The 25,875-nt window shown below is 37.1% G+C and overlaps 1 protein-coding gene across 2 annotated transcripts in view; it reads left to right on the top strand.

The window, feature by feature from the left end:
* The window catches only part of LOC149080286 (protein phosphatase 1 regulatory subunit 12B-like), a 423,274-nt gene that overhangs the window by 100,814 nt on the left and 296,585 nt on the right, over positions 1–25,875 (top strand). For both annotated transcript variants that reach the window (XM_089239417.1, XM_089239418.1), the window contains exons 6-7: positions 2,141–2,215; positions 14,949–15,141. In XM_089239417.1, the coding sequence (XP_089095543.1) occupies positions 2,141–2,215; positions 14,949–15,141 (268 nt within the window). The remainder of the gene's footprint in view (positions 1–2,140; positions 2,216–14,948; positions 15,142–25,875) is intronic.

A 25,875-nucleotide genomic window follows, 5' to 3' on the forward strand; every position in this document is an offset into this window, starting at 1 on the left:
ATTTTGAATGTCTGAACTATGTCTTTATTTTGTCTTAGTTTCAGTGAAAACACATGTAGTGAATTCAATATATCCCTGTAGTTTCCAATTCACATGGTGATATTATTGTGATATATCTCTGTAGCTCTTCAATCAAATTGATACATCATTGTAGATTTCCAAAACTGCCCTTCATATTCTAAATTAGAATATGAAGGGCCTGTGGTTCTCAACTAAGAGTCATGACCAACTTAGGTCTCGTACATTTTGAGGGATCACCATGGGTAAGATACGAAGTGAAAGATTAACAAGGTCCCAGAGCTGTACAAAAGAGATACAGATGTGGTGCAATAGAACAAATTAGTGAAAATTGGGGGGGGGGGGGAAAGAGAAGGAAAGTTTAACTTCTTTCACAACATAGTAGAATACCACAAGAGAGAGGCTGTCAGGACTCAGACAGAGATCATCTTATTTATGTTATATTTTGGTCTGTAAATTCTTTTTATTCAGAAATCAGGGTGCCACTCCTGAATCTTTGGTTAATACAGAGAAGAAAGGAATGTGGTCAGAAAGGGGGTCACACAGACAACAGAAAATTTTAAGAAACACTGAGCTAAACTACAAAAAAAAAAAACCAAAAAAAAAATGTGCATTCATTTTTGCATATTTCTTGATCAAAATTCTCGAGGCTTGACAAATCAGGTGAAAAATCTAGACACCAACCATGTATTTTAGTAGCCAAACTTTTTTTTTTGCCCTAGCTAGCCATCAGGGTTGATCTGATTTTGCACAACCTGAAAAAACCCTTGAAGAAACTCACCAAAAATTACATTTTAACTGCTCATACTCACAAGCAGTATGCTTTCTAATGATGTTGCACTGTCATACTCTATCTTTAGAGAAATACATAAATAAATTTATGTATTTCTTGCTATTTAGATTATCTTTTTTCCCTCTAATTATAATTTAACTCATCGTAAGTGGGGGATTGAGATTTCAGTCCAATCTTGTCCTACTGAAATTTGAAACTCTTTGTGGAATTTTTTGTCACATTTTTAAAATGGGGTGATATAAATGGTGTTCTTTTTCCCTCTTCTTCCCTTTGGAAGTTGAGAGAGAGAGAGAACCAATAGGATTACAATATATTACACACCAGTGATGTGCCTAAGGCCGGGTTCATATCATTTAAAAAAAATTTATTTACAAAATAGTGGATTACCTTTATCCAGGACCATAGGTATGAACTCGGGAGTACCCACTTTCGATATTTGCTTCATAATAGCTTGATAGAAATATTGAGTTTGAGGTGTCCTAATATTTCCAATAAATTTGCGTCTGTTCAGAACCTGATTATGACGTGAAGGGGCCCTGGGCAAAGCAGAAATCAATAGGCCCCCCTGCAACTAAGTTCAAAGATGTTTGTCGTAAATATGGCCTATATTGTTTAAATTTTAAGGCTCCCAAAAATCATTAGGCCTTAGGCAAATGCCATACTTGCCTTGGTCCTGCCTCGAGCAACAATCCTAAATCAGGTCCTACCGTCAGGGCTGCAACTAGTGCAGAGCAGGTGGGTTTGGTGCCCTGGGTGTTTGATCAGAGAGGATGTGAATTTAACAATTTAACCTCTCTATCAACATAACAAGGGGGCGCTAAAATTGTATGCTTGCCCCGCTGACCAAGCATATAGTTGCGACCCTGTCTGCCCTTAAAATGCAAAAGAATTTTGGTGGCCCCACCTACCAGAATTTTCTGTTATGAGCCACCACTGATGTAAGAATTACATAATAATTTCCATAAATTGCTCGATCTATTTTATGTAGGCTACAGCATATATAACTTGCTTTCCTCATCCTGCAATATCGTCGCCCCCCCCCCAAAAAAAAACCCCTGTAAAATCCAATCACAGGGTTTTTCTGAAAAAAAACGGGTTTTTGTTGCCAACCCTGATAATCAAACATAGAACATTTTCAGTGCCAATATCTATTTTTAGTTGCCATGGTGACTTGGCTCCTGGGAATTGTTAAGCCCTAATATAAGTTATATCATTTACCTGATGTTTCATACTGAAACTTTGTACAACTTTTACCAATAAGATATAGGAGATATACATTTTGAAGGAAAATACATTCAAAGTTTGACTTCTGTAATTGGTGTTTTTCAGGGCCAAACATGCTTTGATGTTGCAGAGCCTGAACTCTTGAAGCTATTGGAAGAACTGAAAAAGAAACAAGCTTCAGTAAGATATTATATTTGTGATTACTTTGAAATTTTTAATCACACATGCATTCCTTTTCTTGTTCATAGCAAATACACTATCTACCAATAAGTATTTGGACACCTGTGATAGAAAAGAAAAACTAACTTTATTCAAAATCAATAGTTGGTAGAGCCTCCACGAGAGGCAATTACAGCGTGAACCCTCCGAGGCATACTTTCCACGAGTCCTTATGTGACGGCTAGTGGTATTTTCTTCCACTCGGCTTGGAGAAGACATGTCAGTTCCTTCACCGATTTTGGACGGGTAGGGCACCCCTTAATTCGGCGATCCAACTCGTCCCAGAGGTTCTCGATAGGGTTCAGGTCTGGGCTCTGGGCAGGCCAGTCCATTCAATGAACCCCATTGGCACTATACCAAGCCTTGGTTAACCTCGCAGTATGACAGCTGGCATTGTCGTCCTGGAAGTAACAGGGGTCCACCCCGTAAAACTGCCACAACTTAGGAAGCACATTGTCATCCAAAATAGTGCAGTAGGCATCGGCGTTGAGCTTACCATGAATGGGGACCAAGGGTCCCAGTCCATACCAGGAGAAACACCCCCAGACCATAATTCCACCTCCGCCGAACTTGACTGTTGGCACAATGCATTCTGGCAGGAGACATTCTCCAGGCAGACGCCAGACCCTGCCATCCGAACGGTAGAGGGTGAACCATGATTCGTCGCTCCAAAGAACCTGTTTTCACTGATCTACGGTCCAATTTTGATGTGCTTTGCACCACATTAACTGAGCAACGCGGTTGGACTTTGTGATCAAAGGCTTATGGGCAGCAGCACGTCCATGAAAACCAATCAAATGTGCTTCCTTACGGATGGTATTCATTGAAACAATACTCCCGGATGCCTGTTGAAACTCCTCGCGGATGAGGGCCATCGGTTGGGTGCGGTTCTTCCGAATTTCTCTGGACAGCACCCGTCGGTCTCTATCTCCCAGTTTCGTTGGTCTGCCGACTCGGGGTAAATTCCGACAATCACAGCTCACCTTCCACTTCTTAATCACATAGGCCACTGTCGATTATGGGTACTTCAGCTCGCTAGATATGTCCCTTAAGGATCGGTCATTTTTGTGATACCCGATAATTATACCTTTCTCGAAATCAGAGAGCTCCGAACTGCGCGGCATCTTGCATTCGACTAATGCCGATGTTGTTTCCTACACGATATATACTGGTGGAGGGCGTGACGTATCTCAGGACCGCAGATATCGTCATTTGCATAGGTGTCCAAATACTTATTGGTAGATAGTGTATATATGAGAAAATAAGAAAATGTATAGAGAAAAAACACAAAAAAGACCATTATTTCTTCATAATGTTTTATTGTTTCATTACACAGAATCATAATTTTATATGGGAAAGATTCCCTTTTGGGAGAAATAATTAGTAGAAAAAAAACAATGCATAGTCCAATTGTGGTTGAGTTTGCAGTGAAGAGAAGGGTTTAGTTTTGGTTCTGTATTTTTCCTTCCTTTTTGTGATGTTGACAGAAATTATACTATGTCTTGGAAGTAGCATACTATGAAGTGAAATGGTTGAAAGCAAATATAGGCATCATTCCTTAGCAACTATTTTCAAAGAGAACTTCAAAAAATAGTTCAGATCTCTACTATGTAGAGATAGAACCAATAGAACAGACATAGATATCTTTCATGTGGGATGACTACTCAACATGTTTCATCTAACGAAAAATATTGATGAAAAAGATTTGACATGTTCAGCAATATTTATAATCGATTAAAAGTTGATACTCATCAATATGAAAGTTGATGATGATTTTTTTATTATTTTTTAATCACTTTTCAATGTAATTTCTGTTTCAATGTCATTTTGAATTTTTTTTTTATTTTTATTTCAAAAGCAGCACTTTAATTTTTTGTAATTATTAACAATGGTTGGGTTTGTTCATTAATTGCATGATAATTTTTTACTAAAATTATAATGCAATTTTTGTACATTGTTAACATCATAGTTTCCCAAACTTTTTGTTCCAATCGCCCCCTTCATCAGTAATTTTTTTTCTCTCATCGCCCCCAACTCAAGTGAACCCATAGGATCCTATGTTAAATCCATAGCTTCTATCGCTCCCTGGGCCATTCCATCACCCACGAGGGGGCGATATTACCCACTTTGGGAAACTGTGCATGCAGACTAATTTTTGCTCAATGAGCTTGGTGGGCTTTTTAGCTGTTCCTTTCAGAGTCTGCATATTGATACATTGGTTACGAAGCTTTTGTTGCCATAGAAAGGAGTGATGCAGTTAACTCATGGCTTCAATGCAAACTTAATCACAAACAGACTATAGATATATCCAAAATATGATGAGAACAACTGCTGTAAATGATTTTGAACACATATAGCCATTGTTCTCATCACATTTTGGGTATATATCTGAATTTTTTTTCTCATCTTTTATTAAGTTTATTTATCAAGATCTTTTTTTTTAAGAATAAATTGAATAATGGTGGTTTTAATTTTACTTGTTTTTTTTTCCTTCTGAAAAGCACAATACTTCTTAAGCTTATTTATTTAAAAAAAAATTCTCTAGTAAAATCCTAAAAAATGGTGGGTAGATATATATATATATATATATATATACACACACACACGGTGTAAATGTGATAAATCTGGTAATTATACATAATTACCAATTATTATGCATAATCACCAAACATTCTAGTAAGTTTGATAAATTGCCTAAATTAATCATTTTTTCTTGCGATTTTGTGTAGTACCCAAGCGTTGGTAGTAAATTTAATAAATACTAAAAAAATTATCACTTTTACTGACAATTATATATAATACTCAAGTGTCATCTGAGTGTTAAACATGATAAATCGTACTATATGATATAAGCCTACTATACACTACACGACAATTCAAGCATGTATTGTATCATTATATCGGGGTACAATCGTAAAATTTGTTATCATCATATCGGGGTACAATCGTAAAATTTGTTATCATATCGGGGTACAATCGTAAAATTTGTTATCATCATATCGGGGTACAATCATAAAATTTGTTATCATTGTATTAGGGTCCAACTATGTCCACCATACATACTAAACTCATTAGTAGAGCCCGGAAATTCAGGCAAAATGCCATAAATGTCTTTTTTTGCCTATTTAAATTTTTTTTTATAAAAATGTTTTTTTGAAATTTTCATGTCATAAATGCCTATTTCAACATAGTTTTAAGTCTATTGGAGAATTTCAGACACTATAATTTGTAAAACTTGGATACTTTGAGCAGCCATTGAGAACTTCAAAAGAATTGCTCTTTTTAAAATTTTTTAACTGTTAGTATTAATTATCAGAAAACCCCTCCACCAGCCTCATTTAGATGCAAATAAGTGATCTGAATGATTGGTGGTGTCATGCATTAACTTTGCTTGAAACCGGATGGCATTAGACATGAATGATTTTGTTTCAGATAAAAGCAGCCCATGTTAGAAAAGCTGCGGAAAATTTGAAATTTTTGTCTCTCCACATGCTTTACATATGTCTTGCTCAGCCACTGGACTGCATTGTTTGTGTATAGCTGACTGATGGCTGTCGCAAGAGGTCATGAATTGATGTCATGGCTCACACAAGGGTGTGGTAGGAGCAGACAGTGCTCTGGGGTACAGGTCATTTTGATTTTATTTTTTACACCATAAATGCACTGCAGACAACTATGGCTATTTATTAAACATACATATTTAGTATTCGATTAAACTGACCAGAGTTGGCCTCAGGGGTGTGTGACAGATACGGCCGCACTTGAAGAACTCCCAAATATGGGGTAATATTTAAAAAAATTATTATTTTTTACAAAACTAGAACAAGATAGCCATGTTTCAACCATAGAAATAATAATTATTGCAAATGATACAACAAATAAATGAGAATTATTCGCAACTCAAAGGAGCCCCACAGATCATTTTCTCTACCTGCTCCACGTCTGGTAATGGTGGTCCTGGAATTGGCCTAATCCTGAGGGTCTACTAAAATTTTATTTTGGGCTTGAAATCAATTTAACTTGGATAGTAATACAGTTATTATAAACTAAAATCGAACAGTAGACAGATTAAGTGCAACAATTTTTTAGCTAGTTTTTGGATCCTTAATACCTTCGTTGTTTAGTTATTTTTTCTTCCTTCCAAAAATTTTAAATGTTTTTTTAGTGCCTATTTTAGGCATTTTTAGTGTCTTTTTGCCTGCCTAACAGGAGGTATCTGCCTGCTAACAGGGAGTGTCTGTTAGAGGAGGTTCCACTGAACAAGGATTTCTCCCAAATACATGAAATTACAAAATTTCACCAAAAATGGTATCAAAGGTGAGCAAAACTGTCAATTATGACTGAAATCATGAAAATTCCATTGGATTGAAATTAGCATAAAAAATATGTGAGATGAATATTTATAGTAATAACTTACCATAATACATTGTGGTCCAGAATTTCTGATCAGTTTTGAAATTTTTTTTAAAGTTATCAAAGAAACAAATGGCTTGAAGCATCTAAAAAAAGTCATCTAACATTTTATTTTGGGCTTGAAATCAATTTAACTTGGATAATAATGCAGTTATTATGAATTATAATTAAAACAATTGACAGATTAGGTGCAACCAATCTTTCAGCTAGTTTTTGGATCCTTAATACCTTTGTTTTTAGTTATTTTTTCTTCCTTCCAAAAATTATAAATGTCTTTTTTTTTAGTGCTATTTTAGGAATTTTTAGTGTCTTTTTGCCTGCCTATTTCAACCATTTTCAGTGCCTAAACTTCTGGGGTCTACTCATTAGGATTTTTTATATTTATCAAATTCATCAATTACACTAAGGTATTATGTATAATCACAAATAAAATTGATAAATTTCAAGTATTTATCAAATTTTTACCAACAAAGCTTGGGTATTTATAATCTCCGGTAAATTTGATAAATTTTTTTTATAGTATTCATTGAATGCATATTTGCTGGTAAAAATGATAAATTTATCAAACTTACCAAGACAACTGGTAAGTATGCATAATAACCATTTATTATGTATAACAACTGATTTATCACGTTTACTGTCACACACATATATATATACACAGGGTGTATGGTATTTTACTAGCCAACCGTTGATACTAGAGGCATACTTCCAATTGGAAAAGGTATCCAAATTACGTGTAGTACTCAAATATGTCGTTCATGTTGCAAGGGGTTGTATAGTTATTAAAATAAAATTTTTTATATTGTTCCATTGTGTCCAAAAACCAAATAAGAAAGTCGTTGCCCAGTCTCTCGCCAACTAAAAAAATCCACTTAAAATTCCACATTTCCAAGGGCAATATTCAGAGATTTTAATTCAAAACAACTGAAGAAAATTGAGAAAAAACAGCATTAAATGGGGGTAAACCATTTTACCTGCATTTAACTTATAAAATTATTTTTTCTGTATGAAAAGATAACATTTTTATTTAAATAACTATACAATCCTTTGCAACATGAATGATGCAGCTTAATACTACTACTAAACCAGACATGCACCTTGTCCATATTCCTCTGCGGAACTTCTAACGAATTGGTACATGTTGGAATATGTGTGTATGTGTAGTGAACCTTTCGTGAAGTTTGTTTCTGTGTAATGTTACTTATGTGTAGTGCTGCCATCTGCAATGAATTTTTTAAACTGAGTTTTTCTCAACTCATAGTGAGTGAAGTGTAAAGAATGAATAATTGTACCGTTGTAAGGCTGTTGCTCTCTGCTGCAAGACTTTTTAACGGGAAAATCAGCTTGCGTTCGCGCCTCAAAGTTTGGAACTGCAGAAAACCAACTTCAGCCAACATCCACTGCGGCGACTCTGGGTTTGAACCTGGATCCTTGCGATGCATCGTAGTACTACATGTTATTTGTGGACGATCTGGGATCATTTTATTTTTGTTTTCTTCCTTTTTATCGTTTATTCTCATTATTACTGTTTTGTGAGATGGCAACAGTTACGTTCAAAACATTGTGGTAACAAGTCGCACATGTATGTAGCTCGCATGCTTTATATTTGAAGAAATTAAATCTAATTCTAAAATGTTGTCTCATAATTCCGAACAAGCGACTGCGAAGCAAGCCCCAAAGAAATCAGCAGGTGCATATTGTGAAGCGCCATGATTAATGGTCCATCGAGAAGCCAGAGGCTCTTCGTGTGTACTTGTTTCGATTTGGAAGCCGGACAGCTCGGTGATAGGAAAGGAAACTTAGTCAACCAAAATAAGCGAGTGTTATCGGTGAGTGAACTCAACTCTTTTCCGTGGCGTTTCTGTTCGAATTAAATCGTTCTCCAATATGCCGAAATCAAAATCTAGTGATATGCTCTCAGAATTCAAGCTCTGGACAAAGGAAATTCGAACGGCGGAGGAAGAGGTGTCAGCTATTTTAGAATCCAATGACGTGTATTTGCTACGGGAATTCAAGCGCGAGCTAAAAAACTTGAATCAGAATCTGGGGAGGTGCTACCGCGATATCACGAAATCGAATGAATCACTCGGTGAAGTGGAGTATGACGGCTACGTAGAGCTGAGACAAAAAATTCGCGAGATGACAAGTTCGGTGTCGATGGCTGAAGATAGTTCCAGCCAGCCCAGTGAAAAATCTCAGTCGAAGGACAATAATCTCAAGCTGCCAACGTTCGAGTTACCAGAGTTCAAGGGCGAGTTCGGAGGTTGGCTGAGCTTCAAGGAAATCTTTGAGGGTTCTATCGGCAACAACCCCAATTTATCAGATATCCAGAAGTTTCAGTATCTGAAGGCGGCCCTGAAAGGTGAAGTGGCGAGATTAGTGTCAGGATTTGCGATTACGAGTGCGAGTTATTCTCAAGCGTGGGATTCTTTGAAGTCGAGATATGACAACAAGCGTGAACTCTCGTATGCACAGTGCGCCAAGATCTTCCAGCTGAAACAAGTGAAAATCGTGAATTCAAGAAACATCTTGGAACTGCTGGACACGGCGAACGAGGCAATACGAAATCTACAGTGCTTGGGACTTGAAGTAAGTGGTCTCTCGAATGTACTGTTGGTGTACTTTCTAAAACAAAAATTGGATGATAATCTAATCAAGCAGTGGGAACTAAGTCAAGGTCAAGATTATCCCGAGTATGATGAATTCATAGCTTTCCTTGAAAAACAGGCCAGATGTCTAAAGTCTGTCCAAGATGGTCCCAGACCAAGGGAAGAGTCGAAAGGCAATTCTAGACTTGCTTTTTCCTGTGATACTCGTAAACAAGCTAATGTGTTGTGTATAGTGTGTAAACAAGATCATAAGCTCAGTGATTGTAGCAAATTTAAATCCATGACATTCAACGACAGGTGGATTTTCATGAAGTCAAATAAGCTATGCTTCAATTGCTTGAGGAATAATCACTCAGCTGCAAAATGTTTGTTTACAACCCGCTGCCAGTGTTGTAAAGGAAAGCACCATACTCTCTTGCATGAATTCAAGGTACAGCCTCCTGTCATAACACCTACGAGTGAAGAAGCAGCCGTGTCGAGCACTTTCAATGTTTCCAAAGCAAAATCAAGTCAAGTACTGTTGTCTACAGCACTCATAAATGTCCACGGGTGCCGGGGTGATTATGTAAAATGTCGAGCACTCCTGGATAGTGGCTCCCAAACATCTCTCATAACCAAGGACTGTTGCAAGAAAGTAGGAATGATATTCAAAAAATCTAAGCATTCGATTCTAGGGGTCAGTGATGAAATATGTGACGTTTCGACAGCACAAGTGAATCTGAAGTTCATCGCAAGTTGCGGCAAGGGTCAAATCCATACAACAACAGCATTAGTTGTCGAAAAACTGTCTTCAAAAATCCCCAACTTCGAGATATCCGTTCCTGAGGGAATATTCGGTGACATTCAACTAGCCGATCCTGAATTCTACAAGTTGAGGCCGATCGATATAATTCTAGGTGCAGATGTTTTCTTCGATATTCTGAAGCCGAAACGACTCTCAATGCCTGGAGCTCCACTTGCAGTGAGGACAAAACTGGGATGGATACTGACTGGAAGGGTGCCGGCTAAGGGGACACGGCAAGGACTCGAAATTATCTGCACTCAGACTCAGTGTTGTAGTGCCAGTGTGGACGAGATTCTCAACCGGTTCTGGGAACTGGAAGCGATTCCCGCCGAAAGAGAAGAATTGTCCGATGAAATGATGTGCCAGGAAATTTACTCTACAGATGTCAAAAGAAGTGATTCGGGACGGTATGTAGTGAGTCTGCCATTCAAATCTACAACTGCTGAGTTGGGAGAATCTAGATCCATAGCAGTCAAACGATTCAAGACACTGGAGAGACGTTTGTCAGGCCAACCCAAACTCAAAAAGAAATACGTGGACTTCATGAACGAGTACCAAGAACTGGGTCATATGGAGCTCATTCCAGAATCAAGCGTGAGTACTCATTGCACTGAGCATTTCTATATGCCGCATCATGGTGTCCTGAGAGAGCAGAGCAGCACGACTAAACTGAGGGTGGTGTTCAATGCCTCGTGCAAGACGTCATCAGGTATCTCACTAAATCAAATTCTGCATTCTGGTCCGAGACTCCAGGAAGATATCTTTGATGTTCTTATACGATTCAGATCGCATGCTGTTGCACTCACCGCCGACATAGAAAAGATGTTTCTACAGATTCTCGTTCAGAGGAATCACTCCGAGTTTCAACGCATAGTGTGGAGAAACGATCCAAGTGAGGAGTTGAAGGGCTATAGACTGACTACAATTACTTATGGTACAACCTGTGCTCCGTTCTTGGCCATTCGAACAATTCAGCAGCTGATTCAAGATGAAGAGCAACAATTCCCAGATGTTTCAAGGATTGCATCGAAGGATTTCTACGTCGACGATTTGCTGACCGGTGCTGCAACCATCAGTGAAGCAAGGATGTTGAACAAAATGATAAAACTCATGCAAAGGGGAGGCTTCCAGTTGAGGAAGTGGAACTCTAACATCAAGGCGGTTATGAATGACCTTCCCCCGGAACTTCAAGATTCTACAAATCTGGTTCAATTAAAAAAAACTCCGTTCACAAAAATTCTGGGAATTCTATGGAATACATGTGTGGATACCTTCAGTGTTCAGGTTGATGAAACTTCCACAGAAATCCAAACAAAAAGACAGCTCCTATCCCAGATTGCTAAGGTTTATGATCCTCTGGGTTTTTTGAGTCCGACCACCGTGATCCTAAAAATTCTGATGCAAGGTCTGTGGAAGGATCATGGGGGTTGGGATGAACCCTTTGATGCCTCATGTCTTGTCGGATGGAGAAAAATTAGTAAGGAGTTTTCTCTTCTGAAGGACATTTCTGTTCCCAGATTTCTTATGGGGAGTACAAGAACTGTCAGGAGTATGGACATTCATGGATTTTGTGATGCATCATGTAAGGCATATTCTGCAGTTTGTTACCTTCGCACTGAGTTTACAGATGATGCAGTGAATGTAGCCTTGATATGTGCAAAGACAAAGGTTGTCCCATTGAAATCTACAACCATACCACGTCTGGAACTGTGTGGAGCAGTGTTGCTGGCTAAACTATCCGAACGAGTGAATGGAGCTTTGAATTTGAAAATCAACAACGCAATTCTGTGGGCTGACTCGAAGGTTGTACTTCATTGGATAAAATTCGATCCCACTAGGTGGAGGGCATTCTTCGCGAACCGAGTGAAACAGATTCACGTATCAAGTGATCCAAATCAATGGCATCATGTTCCCGGCAAGGAGAACCCAGCTGATTGTGCCTCCAGGGGGTTACCACCGTCACAGCTGAGAGAAAATTTCTTGTGGTGGAGAGAGCCAGATTGGTTAAGTGAAAGTGGCTTGGTGATACCATCCAATTCCGACCCTTCAGACCAGTTGATGGAGGATGAATCGGAATTAAAGAAGTCGGTGAATGCAACCCAATCTCACAAAATCGTGGAAGAATGGAGTTTGATCAGCAAGTATTCATCTTTTGTTAAACTTCAACGTGTTGCTGCTTAGAGTCTTCGATTCATCCACAACTGTAAATCCAAGAACAAAATCGTTGGTTCACTAAGTGCTGCTGAATTAAATGATGCTACTCTAGCATTAGTTCGGATCATGCAGAACTCAGAGTTCAAGGACGAACACAGTTTTCTTGATAAGGGAAATCCCCTTCCACCCACAAACAAATTCTTGTCACTAAGTGCATTCATCGATTCAAGGGGTTTGATACGAGTGGGTGGTAGATTGAAACATTCGGATCTTAGTACAAGTGCCAAGCATCCATTGCTCCTGCCTAAAAATCATCATCTGACATCCCTGGTAGTGGAACATTTCCATCTCAAATACCTTCATGCTGGAGCTGAACTGGTTCTCTCAATGATTCGACAGCAATTCTGGGTTACGTCTGGTAGAAGCACCGTAAGAAAAATTCTCAACAGGTGTGTAACCTGTTACAGATTCAAGGCACGACCTGAGACGTCAATGTTGGGTAATTTACCTGCACACAGAGTCTTGCCCTGCAGACCGTTCCAAAGAACTGGTGTAGGCTTTGCCGGACCGATTACAACGAAGCCGATATTGAAGAGGTCGAAGGTTCGACTCAAATCATACTTAGCGTTGTTCGTATGCTTCACAACAAAGGCAATTCACATTGAAATAGTGTCAGAGCTAAGTACTGCAGCTTTCCTTGCAGCATTTAGAAGATTCATATCCAGAAGAGGGAAGCCCACAGATATGTATTCGGACAATGCAACCAACTTCAAGGGTGCTGCCAATTATTTAAAGGTGCAGTTCGATTTCTGTAAATCTCAAGATGTACAGAAAGTTATCTCTGAAGAAAAAATCAATTGGCACTTCATTCCTCCGTTATCACCTCACTTTGGTGGACTGTGGGAATCCAACATCAAATGTTTAAAGCGTCATCTGTTGAAAACGTGCAAGGGAAGGGCTCTCACTTATGAGGAGTTAACTACTCTGACTGTCCAGATTGAAGCTTGCATGAATTCAAGACCACTAACTCAACTCGGCCAAGATCCAAACGTGCTGCAAGCTCTGACTCCTGGACATTTTCTCATCGGTACTCCAATGACTGCTGTACCCGAAGGTGATGGTGAAGCATCGGGAAGTCTACAAGCCAAATGGGCTGAGATACAAAAATTGCAAAAAGATTTCTGGAATCGATGGTCCAGGGAATATTTGACCAGTCTTCAACCAAGGATGAAGTGGAAACGTGAAACGTCAAACATAGCACTCGGCGATCTCGTTATCTTGAAGGAAGACACACCTCCCCTCAAGTGGCACTTGGCTCGAGTGACCCAAGTCTTTCCAGGTGACGACGGAAAGGTCGTCACCTGGTAGTTGTGGAAATCAAGACTGTGAATGGTTTATACAAACGTTCCGTGAATCATCTATGTCGTTTGCCAGTCGATTATTGACTGTCACCTTTTTGGGGCGGGAGTATGGACGATCGGGGATCGTTTTATTTTTGTTTTCTTCCTTTTTATCGTTTATTCTCATTATTACTGTTTTGTAAGATGGCAACAGTTACGTTCCAAACATCGTGGTAACAAGTCGTACATGTATGTAGCTCGCATGCTTTATATTTGAAGAAATTAAATCTAATTCTAAAATGTTGTCTCATAATTCCGAACAAGCGACTGCGAAGCAAGCCCCAAAGAAATCAGCAGGTGCATATTGTGAAGCGCCAATTTGAATACTTTTTCTAATTGGAAGTATGCCTCTAGGATCAACAGTTTACCGGTAAAATACCATACCCCCTGTTACCTATGCACTCTGTATATATGCATATATATATATATATATATATGTGCGTGCATGCACACATTCTATTCAAAAAGTAGAGAGAGTAAAGGATTGCTTGGAGATTAACCTTTAAATAAGATTTGGATTTTAATGTGAATTCATACAATACAAACAAAGGTGTGATTTTATTACTTTCTTTGAAATATTACTCCAAATCTTCAGCCAGTGAATATAGATGCTACATCAGGTAGACTTGAGATAATCCCCCAAAAAAATTCCATCCAACAATATTACAGGAGAAAGTGATTTTGGCGCAAGATCTTTCAATGATTGTGTTGTCAACTATAGTTGCTAACCTAGGAATTAAAACAGAATAAACAAATGAAATTATTGTTTCAGCATTTGAAAATACTTTAGATTACTTGGAAGAGGCAGGTATCAAACTTTGAAAAGAGAAAATATAGAAAATTAGTAACCTCATGTTTGTACTTTTTGAAGCTGCAAAATATTGACTGCTATGGATGATAATTAAAAGGTGATAATTTTTTTTAATTGTAAGTTGGATCAATTAAAACACAGTTGAAAATGTTCTCCTCCTGTATAACATAGTTTCAGCCTCCAGTAGATAATGTTTTGCTCTAAAATATGTTATAAGTGGATTCATATCATTAAACTCAAATGTTCATTGTATATTATTTGTAATTAGAGCCTGGAAATTTAGGTACTAATAATAATAAAAATAGGCAGACAACAGGGATCAAAAATACTAAAATGAGTTCTAAAAAAAGCATTTATAAATGATGGAAATAAATAACTAAAAGCTACAATATTAAGTTTCTAAAAACTGCTAAAAATTTGCTATACTTTCTTGGTCTATTCTTTATTTTTATTATGTCTGAATTCACAAATATTTTCTAATGGTTTAAAAATGTTTTTTTTTTAATCTTTCACTTTGAAGATGCAGAAAGACAAGCCAGAGATTCAGGCAGTTCTTCAACGGACAAGTGTGAAACCACCATTAAAAAGACGCACATCTGTTACACGTATGAGTTGCCAAGAGAAAAGCAAATCAGTTATGAAAGATACAAAAGCAGAAAGAGCGCAAATTGAACAACTTACCTTACCTGAAGAAGAACTGGAAGAAGATAAAGGTATGTTTTTTTTGTCAAAAAAAATTATATTCCTATATTTGTTTCATTTTTTTTTTAAAGTGGCACATGACCATAATACACAGGCAGACCTGCAACTCTCCGGATATTTTGCCCTTCCTCCAGCTTTCTGGATTTTTTAAAAGTTTCTCCAGATTTCAGCAGAAAATCAGATTTTTTTCGATTTAATTTAGATCTGAATTTTTTTAGATTTTCCCTGAGCTTTCAGGATGTCATGACATCAGTGACTTCATATGTCCAAGATTATCCATCACTAATAGCATCCAAGATGATTATGTTCTGCTCAGGGGCTGCACAAGACCAAGACCTGCTTAGGGAGAAGGGGGGCACTTTTTCTCAATTGATTAAAAAAACACATTTTTTTTTATCTGGTCTGCAGGGAAAGGCCTCCCCCTGGGTGAATCTCCATACTTCTGGATTCCAAAAGTTGGCACGTTTGATCATTAATGTAATAGATTTCTAGAATACGTATTTTATACCCATGAATATTTCAAACATGCAGAAGTGCATATTTTACTAAGTTTCACATTTGCAATTTGCTACTTTGAAAACAAAAAATTTCCTGTAATCTATTATGAATAAATTTTATTCCCTCTCATGCCTGTCAAAATGGCAGGCTGAGGTTTCGCCCTCTATTTCTCATGTCCGTGATATTTCCGGGCTAGAGTGTTCAAAGTAATGCACCAAAAAGATTCTTCCCCAGCGGAGTGTGGTGGGCTTTTTGAAAATGAACTGAAATATTCAATCACGTTGGGAGCCAAGTTTGATTGTCTTCTTTCACGATTGTCACTTTTCCTCTTCGTGAGGATTAATGTTATCGCCTTGTTATTACATAATAAATTTGATCACCGTATAGGCAAATTGATCACCAGATTTGTAAAATGTTTGCTAAATGACTTTTTTTTTACCCCCACATTGCATTATAAAAAAGTATGCAGAACAAAAATTATGCACAGTCGTCCCGAGCACCAGGGCTGGTACCCTGGTAGGAGCCATGATGGCTCCAAAATACCTTGAGGTCATATGCATTGCCCTAGCTAGCATATTTGTTGAAGGAAGCTTTGACCAGGGCCGTCTCAACAGCATGATGCTCTCCCCCCCCCCCCCCCCGGGGCAGCACCACAACTAGGAGTTTAGCCTCTCAGGGCAAACATGATTTTGATGCACCCAGAACTTTGAAATTCGATAATTTTGTGAGAGTGTTCATTGTTCTCACCTAAAACTGCTGTCCCCCTAAATTTTTCCGCCATGGCAGTTGCCTCCTCCCACTTTGCTAATTCTGGCCCTGCCCCGGGCAAAGGGGTTTTGTGGGGTCTTTTTTGAAGTTGATTAGAACTTGATTTACCCTCTGATTAACCGGGTTCTCGTTGGCCCATTGTACGCCGAATTAAGTTGTTGTTAATTGCCGGAGTTATTCGCCCGTGGGCTTCATGGAGAGTTCTGGTTTTTCTCACAATGTTTGATAGGTTGAATACCACTGGATTAAAACAGTTGAAATTTCTTTTCACATATAAAACAGTAAAATTAATTTTTACAAACAGTGCAGTTCGAGGATTGAGTTCAATACATTCGTGATTGCTTTTGCAAATACAGTAAAACCGGTCTTCAATGGAATTGCAAGGGACCGAGATTTTTTCCCGTTGAGCACAGGTTTCCGTTAATAAAGGTTCAATTGATATAACGTGTGAAATTATGTAACGATCTCTTAAGTAATTGAAATAACATATATAAATAAATTAATTGAAAATAAATAATTTAAAAATAGATGATAAAATTAATTATATTTAAAGTAATTGAATGTAAATTGAATAATCAGTCTATAATTACTAAATAATGTATTTAAGTTCTGGCAGCACTTCTATAAAGTTCCGACCTACACTGTGTTCTAAAATAATGGCATTTACATTCTTTTTTACTTTCTCAAAAATTTTCTATCATTGGTGTCATTGTCTGTCGTGTCAGGTTTAGGTTGTACATTACCGTCAGTGTTTATGTAATCCTCAGTATCAGAACCTTAACTAGGAATTTTGTAAGGGAACGAGCAACATGATCTTGCGGCCTTTACCACTGTAAAATTCGAAGATTTTGTAGCGGACTTATTGTTCCCACCTAAAATTTATCACCCCCTGAATTTTGCTACCATTGTAGTAGCCCCCTCCCCCTTTTTCCTCTCTCTAAATAATTCCAGCCCTGCTAAGCCTTGCGACCACGGAATGCACACAGCTTGCATACAATCTTGTAAGTCTTGCGTAACATTTGAGAATTCAACCCTTACACTGATTTTTGCTGTTGAACAGCCTGCTCTTCGGAAAAATTTTGTTACAATTTCAGAAAGCAACTGCTTTACTATGGTTATGGCTTATCAAAACCATTGCATTTAGTACAGAAAAGGTTTATGCTAATCTAAGGTGTTGATAATGTATAACTCTCATTTGCGAGCATAGATTGAGATGAAAAATTTTACCTACACAAAAATGTTTACTATCACTTCATAAATTGTCCTCCGATACCATTTTTATATCATTCTGATGGTTATCGTCCATTGATCGGCGTGTGTAAAATTTCCCGTTAAAGGATACAATTTTTTTTTCTGTTTCCACGTTAGACAGGTTCCGTTTAACCCATTTGCATCATTCGAAAAAGTGGAAAATTGGTCCATATCACCAAAATTTTTTTATTGTATCAAGTTAGAAATATTTCAAAATGATAAAAAGCAAAAAACAAAATGGCATACACAAAGAATTTATAATTTTACTTAGTTCAATGAAGATATACATTGAAAATAATTTGAAAAATTAAATTTAATAGTTTGATACAGTATACGATAGTATTCTAGTGTTTTGTTCTTGTGCATAAAAAACTGGAGCGCATATCTGCACTTTGGTGATAATGGCCAGGAAAATTCCACGCATATATGCGCTTATGCAGGTTTTTTAATGTGTATTTTGGCAGTGAAGAAATCATGGGAGCACAAAATTTTTCCGTTGAGAAGACAGGTTTTACTGCATTTTCTTTTTGTAATCATGGAGAAAAAAGTAAACAAGTAAAACGCAGCTTATATAGCAGGGCCGGATTAACCCATATGAAGGCCCTAAGCACTAAAGTGATTTTGGTGTCCCCCCCCCCCATTTTTTACTTCAACGCATGCTCCTCCCCCATGATAATTAGATTTGTTTACAATTTTCTACTATAAGTATGCAAATTTTGATAAGCAGATAGTTTATGTGGGGTTCAAAATAATTTACCACGAGCCTATGATGCCACGGCTGCTGAGGAGCCTCGCGTGTCAGGAAGACCTTGTGACAATTTGATCTGGTTAAAATTTTGAAGAGAGTATGCAAATTATGTGGTAGTGTAGTTGCATACAGGGTGTCCTTTACGAGTTAGTACGGCCTTTGTCTCCTCAGCCATTCATGGTAGAGATGATTTCAGTTTGAAAAAATGCTCAAAAGGCGTTCAAAAATTACCCTGTACCAGTTTTGAGAGTAAAAACACAGTGTGTAACAAAATAAAAAAAAATCTAAATTTTTAATGGCCTCCCGTCCTCTAACTTCTAATGATAAAGTGGCTGCACTGTATCTCGTGAGGCCAACAAAGAAATTCCAAGTTGACAAGTACAATGTTCGCTGAGATATTTGAATTCAAAATTTGAAGAAAAGTTGGAAAGGACAGCATAAATGAGGGGAAGGATCGTTGTCGATTAGTTTTTGCTGTCCTTTCATAACTTTTCTGCAGTTTTTGAATTCAAAAATCTTAGCGAATATTGCACTTAGAAACATGCAATTTTTCTGTTGGCATCAGGAGAGACAATGCAACAACTTTCTAATTGGAAGTTAAAGGAAGGTAAATCGAAGAAAAATTTATATTTCTTATTTTGACACACACTGTATTTTCCGAGGATGATATCACTTTCCGCTATCCATACGAAGGTTTCAAAGGTTGGCTGATGAGAGATGAATTTAGGAAAGAAAAATTCAACTGTGCTCTTGTTAGGAATGGAACCCACATTCTTGAGCTTTCTGGGTGAGCGCACTAGACTACAAAGGCAAAGAATATAAATTTTTCCTTGGAACTTGTATGCGATGAACGGTCGGACCTAACTCAGGCCAAAGTCTGGTGCCAGTTACACTGCCACCAGTCCATGTACGGTCCCATTCTGCGCACACAAGCTCTAACGACAGATTAAGATATTCATTGTCATTGCAGTCTAAGGCGTTCACCCGGCAAGTGAGAGAACGTGGATTCGATTCATCTTCGCATCAGCTAACCGTTGAAAAAAGAGCACTATTTCCGCTCTCAAAACTGGTAAGGGGTAATCTTTGAAAATGTTTTGAGCATTTTTTAAATTGAAACTATACCTCTCCGACAGACGGTTGATAAGAAAAGGCAGCACTAGCACGTACAGGACACCCTGCAAAGCTAGATAGGGGCCTCAGAAAAATTTGTTTTACCTGGGGGGGATGATGCTGTTGAGATAGCTCTGGGCTTACTTTATGGAAATAGAGCAGAATCTCTCAATCCAAAAACTGAGCATTAATGCGAGTTCTTGTGCGAAATTAACTTTGTTTCTCTGCTTTGTATACAGGACCTCTCGCACACTCCACTGCATAATACATTTGAAATTAAAATGTGAAAAATTTATTTGATTGCAATTTATCATTCTTATCGTCGCCCCAACGCCCCTCGCCGCGAGAAATTCAAATCGCGAAGTGCGGCTTATACGGAGAAATTAAAATTTTTCAATTTGACTGTGTCAGGATTTTGACTTGTTGAGATTTGATCGTGTCTGGATTTTGACTTGTTGAGATTTGATCGTGTCTGGATTTTGACTTGTCGGGATTCTGACCTGTCGGGATTGTGGCTTGTCGGGATTGTGAACGAAACTGCATGGGAACATGAAGGGGTTGCAGCTACCCTCCCCTTCCAGCATCAAAAATTTGAACGGTTGATCAAAATGCATTGTGTATGCATGTATTATAAAATATTAAAATTTATTTCTTATATGTTTCTAATATGTAAATATTCACTTGTGTTCCCCCATTTTATTAACGCAAACCTTCCTAGGGGGTCGCGACTCACAGTTTGGGAACCACTGATATGAAAAAAACCGTCCAGCATTGTTCATTATGTCGAGAAAAGGTCACAAAATTTTGCTTTTGGTATGTAGTAGACAGCCTGTAGAACTTTTTTTCTATCAAATTCAAATTGTATGTTCATGTATTTGAAACATCCTCCGAAATTTAAATTGAAAACCAAAATAATATTGCGGGTCATTTTAGTATACTGTAAAATTAGGTACAATCGAGAGAGATAGATGCATTTTGAATTTTATGTTTTATTATTGTAACATACTTGGCTATCTATGAAAGTAAAACCCTATTTTAGTAGTACCAGAATATGTTTTTACATATATATACATCTAGGTCCTCTCTCTCAAGAGCATCATGAGGTCATTTTTAAGGTGGTTTCCTATATGAGTGGACTTATAGTTTACATATGTCTTGGAAATCTTTGTACCAGTTCCAATAATGAGACCCTCTTATGGACCTAAGATCCTCGAGCTGTACTCGGTTGGGCCCTGCATAAGGATGGCACTGAAAGCAGGGCCAGAAATAGATGGGGGCAGAGGGGTCAACTGCTCTGGGTGGAAAAATTTAGGAGGCGTCAGTTTTAGGTGGGAGGAAAGAACATGTTATAAAATTGTAGAATTTTGAAGTTGTGGGAGTGGGGCAAAACTCTTAGTTACGACCCTGCTGAAGGTACCCTCTACCCTAGTCTTTCGCAAAGTGTGCGGTACAACTTTCTGGGGCATTACGATAAGTTGGTTTATTGATGTGTGCCCTTTCAAGTCTTGAAAAGTGTTCCTTTTTAGACTATTCTAGGGAGTTGCTGACAAACAATGACAAAGACCGGGGAGCCATGGGTGGAAAAGTTCAAGAAATACCACCTAAAGTCTACAAAACTAATTGGTATGGGGGAACAAAGCGAACTGATATGCAAAACAGTTATGAAAACTTTTTCCATAAGTCATGAAAACTTTTTCCATAAGTCATGAAAACTCTCCATCTATTTTTCCAAATCTGTTCATTACTTAAACGAACACATTGGTGAAAGGTGGTGGGTTCAAGAAATAGAAAGAAGAGACATAACTGCAATGCAAAATGAGATTTCATCCCTGCTTAGAAAAACCTGCTGGGGATAAAGAGGGAGATAAGTAGAAACTGTTTGTTTTTGAATAGAAATGGTGAGCAAGATCTATATTGAGAAACTCTTGTTTTTTGCGAGCCAGCATACCAGCCAAAAGTAGCTGGTTTTTACTTTTGTTAGTGCATCTTTCAAGGGCAAAACTAATTCCAAATAAATTAAAGATATTTACTTTGACTAAATTTTCTCTTCAAATTCTTATTTAGAAGGGCAATTTAAATTAGAAATTATCTATTGGCTGAATTTGAATGGTGTTGCTCGAGCAACTTGAGCATATATGTTCCGGCGTCCCTGCTGACATGTATGCTAAAACAAGAGTGAGAATTAGAACCCTTGATGGGCTAACTGCTGAAATAAATATTACTGAAGGGGTTTTGCAGGGTGAAATTTTATCTCCCTTTTCTCTATTTTCATTAAAGAACTTTCAGACCATCTGAACTCATCTAGTATTTCACCAGTTTTAATAAATCAAACTGCTGGTATACATGCACTTTTGTACATTGATGATGCTGTAATTTTATCAGATTCCCCAAAGAAACATGCAAAGATAAATATACTCCAGGGTTTTGTGACAATTTTTTGATTGAACTTAATATTAATAAAACTCAAGTTATTGTATTTAGAAAATTGCATAAATTGTCAAAATATGATGGATGGTATTTTAAGGGTCAACAGCTAACTATCACTTCGACTTACATGTACTTAATGGTTCCATTTTCAAGTTCTGGCAAATTTCATACCGCATACTTACACTTTCTGGCAAAGTCCAAAACAGCTACACTACCAGTAGTAAAAATGGTTAGAGGAGTTCTCATAATAACTCCTTGGTCATGGCCTTAAAAACTTTTCATTTTTGCTTTCAATGGCCTCATGCATCTCCCATTTGGGAATTGCAATTTATTAATAAAATTTATCAAATATTTAGTATTTTTGCTAAGAGACTATTGATAGTTTCTAGAAATACCCTGGGTACGCTTTGAGAGCTGAACTTGGCTGTCCAAGCCTCAGTGTTTTTTTTAATATATTTTAAAAATCTGGATGTGTTTGCTTGAAATGAACCAATTGCGTTTGACAAGAATAATTTATCACCTTGCAATTCGTCCACCAGTAATAAAAATAATTGGGCTTTACAAGTTAAAAATATTCTTGACAATGCTGGCTTTGGTTTTATTTGGGTTTAACAAAATTCAAGTATTGTAAAAGCTCATCTTCTGCTGATTATCGAGAATATAAAAAGCCAGAGTATCAAAACTGATTTCTCTAGTATTGTAAATAGTAAAAAAATTTCTCACTATAAAGGTATAAAAACAACTTTCCTAATGGAAGATTTTTCCTCTATTTCCATATCTCAGTTAAAAGAGTTTTTGCTCAACTCAGATTTAATCAGATATCAATTTTTTCATTAATGGTGATAAATTTTCTGTAGATCCCATTAACAATTGTACATATTGCAAACTTTTGGTTTTTGAATCATGTATTGATACATGATTCAAATCATGTATTCTTTCACTGGCCTTTTACTCTAATCCCAGATCTAAATATTTGAATCTCTCTTCAGGTCCCATTAGTATAGTTCAGTTACTTTTGATCACTGGCAATGTATAATGACAATGTATTATACTCAATATATCTATTTATCTTGGCGTGTATTCGCCTATGCTCGCTCTGTTTGGACTGAGTTCCATATATTTCTATTGTTTTTCATTTTTTCTTTCATTGCTTGTTTTTTGTCTGCTTAATATGTATATGCTACCTATTATTATTTGTCAGTATATTATGATAATGTTTATTCTATTATTTTTCCCCTTGCATTATATTGATTGTTCTGACACCACCTTATATGATTCATTATATTCCAATGCATTATGTATTTTGTCAATGGCTGTAAAAAACAGCAAAAACAAATTGTCACTCATTTGAGGACCTACTGGTTAAACCAATAAAATTATTTTATTCATTTTCAATGGCATATGTTTGACGCACAAAGCAGAACTATATGCATATTTGTCTCAAACTCTCTCTGGAGACCCTATATATATATATACTGGAATACAAGAATTTACTAATATTGTGAATAGATGAAATTCTCCTAGATGAAAATATTCTCAAGAATAATCTCCAAAAGATTATTACGAAGAATGTTGTACATGATGGTACAGTGATGGTGTGTGTGAATGAATATATCGTTGCTTCAATAGTACAACTAGATAACTCAATTTTGGATGTTTTGAGCAAAATGTGTTGAAACACTGAATCAAGTGGATATTTAACATTACACTACATAGAAACAAACAAGAATAACTTTGCTTTGACTTGTGTTATAGATTGCCTAGTTGTAGCATATGCAAGTGCATGCTAAGACGTGTTATTTTTTGTACTTGCCTAAAAATCACATTCTTGAGTTATCAAGTTGTAGTATTGGCAATGATATGTGATATAGTCTGTCTCAAAAGTTAAAGCACAAGATGAAAATGGTGATAATATCAAAAACATTAATTAAAAATAATATTCTGCAGTATATAATTGAAGTTCTCTCTGAGATGGGAAGCATGGTGTGTCCGGTCTTCAAAGTTATATAATTGAAGTGCAATCCAAATCCATTAAAATAAATGTATTTTATTGAATACAACACTGATGGTTAGTTAGAATAATATATATTTTTAATTTTAGTGAAAAATCACTGTCTTAAAAGTTTAAGCACTTCATGTAAATTTTAAAGATGTGTTGTGTTTACTGAATTGGTGTGTTTCTAAACTACAATGAAGCAGAGGGAAAGTTTTTGCCAATGAATTAAAACATCTAATTTATCATAGTTCTTGAGGGAGGTGGTCTAGAATGTTCCAGGTGCAGATTGGAAAGTGAGACTGTTGGACAAAGTCCTAATGTGCTTAACTGATAAAATTGTGATATCTGCCAAGTTCTTGCCAAAGAGAAAGATTTTGATGGAAAAGCCGAGATCTGGAAGCCACATACAACATGTATTTGGACAGACAGACACTGGTCCAGAGAATGATGCCTACTCAAAACACAGAGGTGGGAACTCTGCGCCAATTGCGCCGCACTGCACCAAAATTAACATCTTGTGCCATCCTGCTCCAATAGTGTATTTTTGTATTTTTCTGTGTCAAATAGAGAATTTTGCTTCAGTATGCCCGAAATTTCAGAAAGCATGGGAAAAAATTTTTGTTCCTGCTTGCCGCGAAACGATTCTTTCCGAGAAGAGCGTGTTTTATTTCACTGTACTCAAACTATTGCGTTATTTAAACAGTTGGTCCCTCACATCGAGCTTTCCATCACAAAACCCCGATAATATCCATGATCATTCAACTAAAGATGGTTTGCAATGGTCTTTCAGCTTTAAAGCGCAGATGCGAGTCAGTTTCCGTTTTCAAAAATAGAAATCACTGTAGTCAATCGTCATTGCGTCAAATCCTGATGTTCCGTGAAAAATTTTTTTTATTCTGGGAGTAAAAAGTGTATGTCCGCGTTAACTCGCTAATGTTGCCAAATAACAAGTGTTAAATCGCTAATGTTGCCAAATAATGAGTGTTAAATCGCCAATCTCGCGAAATAATGAATTCTGAATCGCCAATTCTTTTGAAATTCTCTCCCATTTTGCAACAATTTCTTTCCGAGTGGAAAAATTGAAAACTTATAGAAAATTTACAGCCCATTTGAAGTGCAAATAGTGCCCTCAGTAAGCAAAAATCATTTTAAATAGACTGGTGTGAAAAATTTTATGACAGCCGCTCTTTCAAACTAGGTGTCAAAAGCCTGAAAAACCAAAAAAAAAGCTGATGAAAAGATATTTGATAACAAAAGAGAGTGCAGTTTTATTTTGAAAAGGGGGTGAGGGTTAACGGAAATATTCTTGTAAGTTAATTTATCCAATTTATAAATATCTGCTCCAAATCCTATATTTGCTGCTCCAAAACTGTTCCAAATCCTGAATTTGCTGCTCCAAAACTGTTCCAAATCCTGAATTTGCTGCTCCGAATCCTGAATTTTGCTGTTCCAAAACTTCTCCGAAATGGACCTTGTCACTTCCCACCCCTGAAAACATGTCTTAGTATAAAGTAAAGAATGTGAGAAATAATCTGTGGCTAAATATGTCAAAAGATACAGTACATGGGCTACAGCTACATCAAACTGAAAAAGAAATGGTATGCATACTATGTCTAAAACAACGTCACAAGAGATAAGAATGAAGTGAGACAAGAAAGTGTATGTTTTATGGAGAAAAATTACTGAAAGTAATATTCATTGAGAAGAAAAAGTGAAATTTAGATGACAGTGATGACTAGAGAGAGGGGGGGGGGAGGAGAGAGAGAGAAATACTTACTAGCATGACTTTACAGAGCAGAGGACTGTCTTCAGCCAATGAAAGGATGGAAAATTACAGATGATTTGGTTTGAATGGTCAAACCACTCTATTGATTCTTGAAGGAAGACAAGACTTGAAGAATAATCGGGGAACGCTCGAGTAACATTTGCTATTTTGCTATCATTGGA

Source organism: Pholcus phalangioides, unplaced genomic scaffold (assembly GCF_987345545.1).
Source record: "Pholcus phalangioides strain wild (caught in Gottingen) unplaced genomic scaffold, Ppha-v1.0 ptg000011l_1, whole genome shotgun sequence".
Classification (NCBI taxonomy): Eukaryota; Metazoa; Arthropoda; class Arachnida; order Araneae; family Pholcidae; genus Pholcus; species Pholcus phalangioides.